General features: G+C 47.5%; 1 protein-coding gene across 1 annotated transcript in view; it reads right to left on the bottom strand.

Moving 5' to 3' along the window:
• Nucleotides 1-8,409, bottom strand: part of LOC107295302 (patr class I histocompatibility antigen, B-1 alpha chain-like) — a 13,191-nt gene that overhangs the window by 4,126 nt on the left and 656 nt on the right. The window contains exons 2-3 of the mRNA XM_015824610.1: nucleotides 4,920-5,195; nucleotides 1,542-1,817 (exon numbers count right to left, since the gene is read on the bottom strand). Coding sequence (XP_015680096.1) covers nucleotides 1,542-1,817; nucleotides 4,920-5,195 — 552 coding nt within the window. The remainder of the gene's footprint in view (nucleotides 1-1,541; nucleotides 1,818-4,919; nucleotides 5,196-8,409) is intronic.

Below are 8,409 nucleotides of genomic sequence, written 5' to 3'. Positions count from 1 at the left end.
CTGGGGGGTCTGCAGAAACGGCACCCCTGGAATTAACTCTGAGCCCCTCCAGAGCCTGGAAGGTGGGGGGAAACTCAGAGGGGCAGGAAAGCCTCCCACTACTTCCCACTCCACACCTGTAGCGTCTCCAAGAGTTTTAGGAAATGCTCCAGATCTGGAAAAAGCTCAACCACAAGAACTCCTGATTCTGAGTCCTTCCCAGGGACTCAGCCTGAAAAACCTCCAGCAGCAAATTGAGGGTCCAAGGAAATTCCTCTCTGGCTGCTTTGAACTCTAAGTGATCTTGGATTGTTTCCTTCAGGGGAGGGAAAGTGGAGCTGCTCTTTTAAGTTCCCTTTCAAGACAACAACAACACAGAGGTTTCTCCCTACTTTTATGGTTTCCTTCTGCTCCCCTGAATCTAAGGCTGCTCCAGGCCTCTTTCCAAGGGACACAACCACAGTTTCAAGAAGAGGAGAGGCAGAATCAAAGTAAAAAGGGGCTCTGGGCTTTTCCAATTTCTGACTGATTAATTTGGAGAAGAAATATTATCCCTCAAAGGGGGGGAGAGAGGTGAGGCCAATGGAAGAGAGAGAGAGAGAGAGAGACAGAGAGAGACAGACAGAGAGAGAGAGAAAGAGAGAGAGAGAGAGACAGACAGAGAGAGAGAGAGAAAGAGAGAGAGACAGAGAGAGAGAGAGAGAGAGAGAAAGAGAGAGAGAGAGAGAGTCCTCCCAGGGCAGGGAGGGGCTGCTGGCAATTGTGTGGGGGGGCTTCCCCTGTGGACCCTGATCTCACTCAGCTTATACCAGAGGGGGGGTCAAGGACCCCAGAGGGGGTCGACCCAGTGGGGAGACGTTGTTTAGATGGGAAAATAAGAACAAACCACAGGAAAAGATTATACTGTGAAGCCTCCTGTGGGGTGAGGGGGTGTTCTTCAAGGTGGGGAGGGGGCTGTTTTGAGGAAAGACTCACTAGGTCAGAAAGGAGGGAACCTGTTTGGGGTTTAAGAGAAAGATCCACAGAAATTTTGGGAAGAAAAGAACCCCTCAACCTTGGCCTTTTTTGCCCAAGGGGGGGCCCTGAGGATGTCTTATTAATGGTAGACGTGGAGCCACCTAGTGGTGGTGGTGGGAGGTGCACCATCAGGTGCAAGGCAGGGAAGGAGCCCCCTGTGGGATGTGGGGGGAAGGAGAGTTAATGGGGGGAAATTAAAGGCACCCCACACTTGACTACAGTTCGACTAATGGGGGTCTCACTGAAGAACCTCAAGTGCTCCTGTTGCCTCACTGTGGGCTGTGAACAGGACACCCCCAAGTGCTTTTCCCGCCTGATCCACCCAGACACCCCCCAGGCAGAGGCTGCATTTCCTGGTCCATCGAATGGCGGCCTGGCAAGGGGAACCAATCAGGGCTTCCCGCGTCATGGAGAGGGGCTGGAAGGGGAGGGGGAGGATTCCCTCCTGGGCAGTCAGACTGCAGACCAGGAACCCAAAAGGGCCGAATGTGCACAAGAAATCCGGCCATAAAGGAGGAAAGTCCAACCTGCATCCAGGGGCTCACCTGTCCTCAGCAGCGTCTCCTTCCCGTAGGACAGGTACTTCTCCAGCCACTCAATGCAGATTTCCTCCAGATAGGACTTATCTCTCTGATTCAATCCTGGAATAGCGTCCCATTTCCTCTGGGTGATCTGGGCCTGGGGTTGGGGAGCCACCCAGGTGAGTCTCTCCTTGTCGAAGGTGAGGAAGGTCCTCCCATCGTAGCCATACTGCCAAAATCCTCCTTTTCTCCCATCAGCCTGGAGCTCACAGCCGTACATCAACTGCCACGTGTGAAGGCCTGAAATAGGAACAAGATGATGGTTTGGGGAGTCCTCAAGATAGACACAGATCCCCTTCCCTGCAGGGACTTTGGCACAGGAACTGACACACCCGTTTCCTCCCTAGCAATCAAGGGAAAGAAAGCCCCCATCACTACCTGCCCTTCTCCCCTCCCTCGACCTGTCTCCCTGAATTCCCCCCCCCCAGGATGGAGTCCCTGAACCCCCCCAGGAAAAGGGAAGCTGGAAAAGCCAGCGGAGGATCCCGAGGGAGACCGAGAAAAGAAGGAGTCGCAGAAGAAACGGAGGGAGCGAGCCTCCTCCATCTTTCCTTCTGCAGTTCCTCTGTTGGGGAGACTCTTGGGGGGAAAGGAAGGGATCCCAGAGAGGGAACAGATTCCTGCAGCTCCAAAGAGGGACTGAGAATCTCATGGCCTCAGAGAGAATCTGGTCGAACTGCAAACAAGCTTGCAAGGATCCCTGTGACCATAAATCTTGATCTATGTTCCCAAATATCACTAAGTCACAAGGCTGGCTCCCTTTCTGGACTAACCAGAAACAAACCATGGCTTTGTACATTGTGGGAATGAAGACTTGAAGGGCCACAAAGGAATATTTTCCTTAGCAACAGCAGCAAGTGCCCCAATCTGATCTGCTCCCCCAAAGGGTTATTGACCTTTGAAATGAAGTTTGAACTTTACAGTCTCTGCAAGGCCCTGGAGAAGATGTTTCAACTTCAAATGACTAAATTCTTAGATTTAAAAGAAAACTGAATGTTTGAAAAAAACAAAAGGAAATGTTGAAATATTTCTACTTCTGGTTGGACTTCAGAATGAGGAAGGATGCCAGAAACTCTCAAATCTGAGGGAAAACCACTTGTAAGTACAGTTGAACTAAACTGACCAGTCCTTTCCCTCCCTTTCCACTCCCATGAGTGACCAAGTGAGGGGATCCTTTCTCTGCAGCTTCTGCTCAGCCTGAGACCTTCCCTTTGGAGGGAGAGGAAGATCCTCCTGAGCTGAGTCTGATCCTGCCCTCCAGAGGAGATTCCCTGATCTGCCCAGGGGAAAAAAAGGTTCTGGATTTCTGCCCAAGAAGAGTCTCCTGCCATTCACAGGAAGGCACTGAAAATCTGTCTGCAGTTTTCAACTTCTGAGAACCAGCTCTGTCTTATTTCAGAAGCATCAAAAGCTAAGACAGAAACCGTCTTATTTCAGTTGAAGATGAAATCTGTTTGTGTTCATTGCACGTTTGGCACAGAATTTAATATTTGTGCTGCAAAAAGAAAGCACAGGGATCATACTGAAAAGGCAAGTTTTTATTCTTAGTGTAAGAAGGCTGTTAATGCATCTCTAGAGGTCTACGCAGGAAACAATTCTGCCCCATCTCTGAGCCTGGATGTTCAGGGGTTCCCCGAGGCCTGAAAAATAGTTCAAGGGTTCCTCCAGGGTCAAAAGGTTAAGAAAGGCTGCTTTAGGGAGGCTAAATATATATTTATATTTGTAACTGCTGTGAAGAATATCAGAAGCCACTTCTTTATGTCTTTTTTCTTTATTTTCTTCAACTTGTTTTCTTTTCTTATATAGTTTTTGATTTTTCTTTGATTTCTTTCTTTTATCTCCTTTACTTTATGATACTTTCTTTTAGTTTTTATCTTTTGTTGGAAAGGTTCAAAACAAATTATATTAAAAAATTCAAAAGGCAAACAGGATATCAGAGATCATTAAAATGGTATTGAAAACACAGAGGCTAATGTCACAAAGCCTTTGTGTTAATCAAGGGTGCCACCACATCTGGAATATCGTTCGCCAGTTCTGGTCACCAGACCTCCAAAAAGGCCAGGAGGGAGCTGGGGAAGGTCCAGAGGAGGCGACCCAGAGGATGGGAGGGTTGAAGCAGCCTCCCTTGGAGGAAAGGTTGGGACATTTGGGGCTGTTTAGCCTGGAAAGGAGGCTCCCCTCCACTCTGGCCGGTCTCCTTCCTCCTTTCTCCACCAGGGGGAGCCCTCTGGGTCCAGCTCTGCTCCCCTGAGAGGCCAGCAGGGGGCCTGGAGGGATCTGGGGGGATCCTCAGGGATCAGGGGCAGAGCAGGCAGATCTCTGGGGTGTCTGCCTGGGGGGGATGGGCAAGGAAAGGGCAGAAGAAGGGGGGCTGCACCTCCTTGGGATGAAAGGAGGGAAAATGGCTGATGTTTGTGGAGAAAGTTTACCTCAGCCCAAAGCAGCCTCTGGTGACACAGATATTTGCTTCCAATCTCTCCCCTAAATCAGGTTCCTTGGAGGTGAATCTTGTGCCCCAAAGATGGCAGAAGGGGGGGGCTGCTGAAGAAGGCCTCCCCCCTCCAGGGCAGCCCCACCAAGAGGGCAGCGCAGGAGTCCAGCCGGAGGGACCAAGGATGGGAAGCCATCAGCGCTCTGAGCGACTCAGGAAGGGCCCCAAATGGGGGTTTCTTTCTTTTCTGTCCTTTTCCCCCTCAAGATTGGGAGGATCCTGGAAGTGATCCTGTGCCCCCCCAGGAGTCCCCCCACCCCATTTGGCCTCCTGGCCTCTCCTTCCACCTGGAGGGTGAGAAGTTCCTGCCGTTTTGGGTCCCCACTCATCCCTCCAAAAAGAGGTGAAAGAGAGGGATCTAGTCAGCCCAGGTGGATCTGCAGTGGATCCCTTATTTCTCTGGGGTGGAAACAGACAGAAAAACAAGGACCTGCTTCCCTCAGGATCTCCTTGGGATCCACCTGCTTCTTTTCTGGGAGAGGAGAGACCTGGGATCCCCTCCCTCCCCCACAGCAGGGGGTCCACCAAGGCCTGGACCCCCCAACTTTCATGGGGGGAGGGGAGATTTTGGTCTCTTTTAACTCAGTTTATATCCATATCCTATCAATATACAGGGAGATGGAGGGAAAACTTTAAAAAAATGTTTTTATTAACTGCAATTGGCAGAAAACATCAGCTATGGAGGCAACGACAAGCTTATACTGATTTTTAAAAAAGAATAAACATATTTTAAAAGTTTGTTTAAATGTGGGGAAGCAGCCTTTCCCTTTGAAGGGACCCCCCTTTCTCCCCCCTCTGGTTCCTAGGGAGGGGATTATGGGGCAGGAGGAGCCACCCAACCCATCACTCACCTTCGCTCTGATTGTAGCGAGTCCTCGCAATCTCCAGGTTTTCTCTGAACGCCTCCTCAGCACTATGTGATGCCTGGGTCTCTCTGTCCCAGTAATGGGGGTCTTCCTTCTCCACCTTCTCCATCCAGGAGACTCGAGGCTGCTCCCTACGGCTGTTGCTGTTGTAGGAAGTGAAGACCTGACCGTCCACGTATCCCACAGTGACAAAATGGGGCAGCCCCTGACTGGGCTCCGAGATGGAGGAGTAGAAATACTTCAGGGAGTGTGAGGAGGCGCCTGGAAGGGACCCAGAGGGGCAGAGTTAGGGGGCTCCAGTCAAGGACCCTCATCCTATGGAGGCTCCAATCTTTGGGGGGAAAGAAGGAAGAAGGAGGAGGAGGAGGAGAAGGAGAAGAAGAAAAAAGCTGGGGGGGAGGAGAAAGGGGGAAAGGAAGGGGGAGAGGACGGAAGAGGAGGCAGGAGGTGGAAGGAGGGAGTGACTGAGAGGGAAAGAAGCAGCTTCTGGAGGGCCTGAAGGGTTAGAGGGCACGGAAGGTGGGGTGAGAGAGGACGGGAAGGTCGGGTCCCCCAAACTTTACCTGCCCCAATTGCACACTCCCCCCTTCCAGCAAGGCCTTCCACAAAGCTTGGGAGGGGGTTGATCTCAGCTACCCAACTCTTCACATGATCAGTGACTTTCAACGTAAAGGCCTAAATTAGAGTTTCTCAGCCACTTGGACTCCCAGAATTCCCCTAACCTGGAAGAAACCCATGGGGCCTCTCCACCCTGGCCCCACCCCCTGCCCCCAATGAGGTTGCTTGGGCGTTCCTACTGCCAACTCCCGTATTGGGTGGGAGGGGGGCTCTGCTGGAGTCCTCTCCCCAAACTCAGCCTCTGTCTGGAGGGTCCCGTCATCTTTATTTTTTTTTATAAAATTTTTATTAATTTTTTTCCCATCAACATATGTTAATTTTTCCAATCAACAAGTTGTCTGGAGTTGCTACCTGTTCAATTCCTAATCCTTCATTCTTTTCTCTAACCAAGAATAAAATAAATTCCAAATTTATAGTAGTCTGTATCTTCTTTATCTTTCAACCTCATAGTTAATCTATCCATCTCTGCACATTCCAATATTTTCCGGATTATTTCTTCCTCTGATGGCAGTCCTTCATTCTTCCAATATTGTTCAAAAATTATTCTCGCTGCTGTAGTGATGTGTAAAATTAAATATAATTTCTCCTTATTAGTCTTTTCAGGCATAATGCCTAGTAAAAAAAGTTCAGGTTTAAAATCCACTTGTTCGCCCAACATTTTTTCTAACCAAACATGTATATTTTTCCAATAGGCCTTTGCCTTACCACATGTCCACCAAATGTGGTAATACATGCCTATGTTATGTTTACATTTCCAACATCTATCTGACATATTTTTAAACATTTTTGCTAATCTTGCTGGTGGAAGGTGCCATCTATAAAACATTTTATACAGATTTTCTTTGTATGAAGTTGACATTGTTAATTTATAGTTTCTCTCCCATAACATTTGCCATTTTTCTAATTCTATATTATAACCAAAAAATTTTGCCCATCTTATTATTGTTTCTTTCACTTGTTCACTTTCCATATCTAAAATTAACAAAAAGTTATACATTTTCTTAATTAATTTCTCATCTGAGGTTAACAAAATCTTATCAAACACAGTTTGATCCTTGTAAAATCCATACATTTTTACATCTTTTTCATATCTACTTTGTATCTGTAAATGTGCCCACCAAGACAGATTAATTCCCTGAATTTCCAATTTTTGTTTAGATTTTAATTTCCCATCAATATCTAAAATATCTTTATATGTCCATATTTTTTCAAAGTCTACCAGGCTCGGATGTATAAATGCCTCCATCGTTGATAACCACTCTGGAATTTTTGAATATCTTTTAGCTTTAATTTTTTCCCATACTGTTAACAAGGCATTTCTTATAAAATGATTTTGAAAGTACTTATAGACTCTGTTTTTCCTGTACCATAAGAAAGCATGCCACCCCAATTGTAAATCATGTCCCGTCATCTCTAAAGCCCCTCTGGTGAACCAAAGATAAACATACTACATTATTTCAGTTTCTAGCATGCAAACTGCCAACCAAGGAGCATCAAAGTTTCTTCAGCCCTTCCTTGGATTGGAGGAGAGACTAAATTCACAAGACATAAACTATGCTAAACTTGACTAACAAGGACAAAAGAAAATCACATTAAGTCACTGTTTAGTTTTCATTGTCAAAATACAAACATGGAAGAGACTCTGAGGCTGCCCAAGTAACAGAAAAACAACAGCTTGTAAGTGGATTAAAAGAATAAAAATAAATAAATAAAATGAATAAAATGCTCCTGGGAAATCGATTAAGCTGATGAAAATCCCCAAGGCCCTTTCTTGGTCTCCATTCTGGAAGCTCTTCAGGTCAGAAATTCTTCAAGGGCACCAAAGAGTTTAAAGATCATTTTCAGGATCCTTCACGGGACTTATTTGGGCAGAACCTGGGTCTGCATGGAAAAGGGCAGGACCTCCAAAGCCCCCCCACCCCGAGAAATAAATACAGGCAGTCCTCGACTTACGACCATAACCGAGCCCACATTTTTTGCAGCTAAATGAGACATTTGTTAAGTGAGTTTTGCTCCATTTTATGATATTCTTTGCCACAGTTGTTAAGTGAATCGTTGCAGCTGTTAAATTAATAACCCCATTGTTAAGTGAATCTGGCTTCTCAATTGACTTTGCTTGTCAGAAGGTCGCAAAACGGGATCACAGGATATGGGGACACTGTGACCGTCATAAATATGAACCAGTGGCCAAGCATCCAAATCCTGGTCACGTGACCATGAGGACGCTAAAATGGTCATGTTTAAAATAGTGATAAGTCACTTTTTTCAATGACGTTGTAATTTTCAACAATCACTAAATGAACTGCTGTAAGTCGAGGACTACCAGTAATCCCACTGCCCAGTCCCTCCAATATGGTCTCCCAGTCCTTCCCAGTCTCCCAAGGCAAAGTCCTTGGCCTCCATCCTGCTCCTCCCCACAATCCCAGCGGCTTCTCAGAACTTTTGGGGAGAGGGATCCCCAGATCCACTTCCTGCTCTGGGGAGATTTCAAACGGATCAGAGCTTTTCTCTGACAGAAGGAGGGGGGATCGGACCCTCCGTGATCCAGAACCCGCTTCTTCCCCTGGTGGGGCTGAGCAGTGAGGGAGTCTGAAGTCTGCCTGAGAGGAGAAACGTGTGAATGTAACGCAGGTTGGGCGTCCTCACAATCCTGAATCCTCCTCAGGTCAGGAAGGGCTGGTCAGTTTGGGCCTGTCTGTGTCCAAGCAAGCCCTTCATTCCAGGCTCTCCATCCAGAGGGGCTTCTCTCCTCCTGCCTCCAGCCCAGCCTCTCTAATCCTTCAGATCCTGACAGTTTTGGAAATGCCTTTGGAAAAGCTGCTGCATTGAGAGTTTCTCTGAGGAACAACTAGGGACA

The sequence above is a fragment of the Protobothrops mucrosquamatus genome, unplaced genomic scaffold (genome assembly GCF_001527695.2).
Source record: "Protobothrops mucrosquamatus isolate PMUCROS unplaced genomic scaffold, P.Mucros_1.0 scaffold2292, whole genome shotgun sequence".
Classification (NCBI taxonomy): Eukaryota; Metazoa; Chordata; class Lepidosauria; order Squamata; family Viperidae; genus Protobothrops; species Protobothrops mucrosquamatus.
Note: the sequence above shows the minus strand (reverse complement) of the source record. Positions and strands in the feature narration are given on the sequence as shown.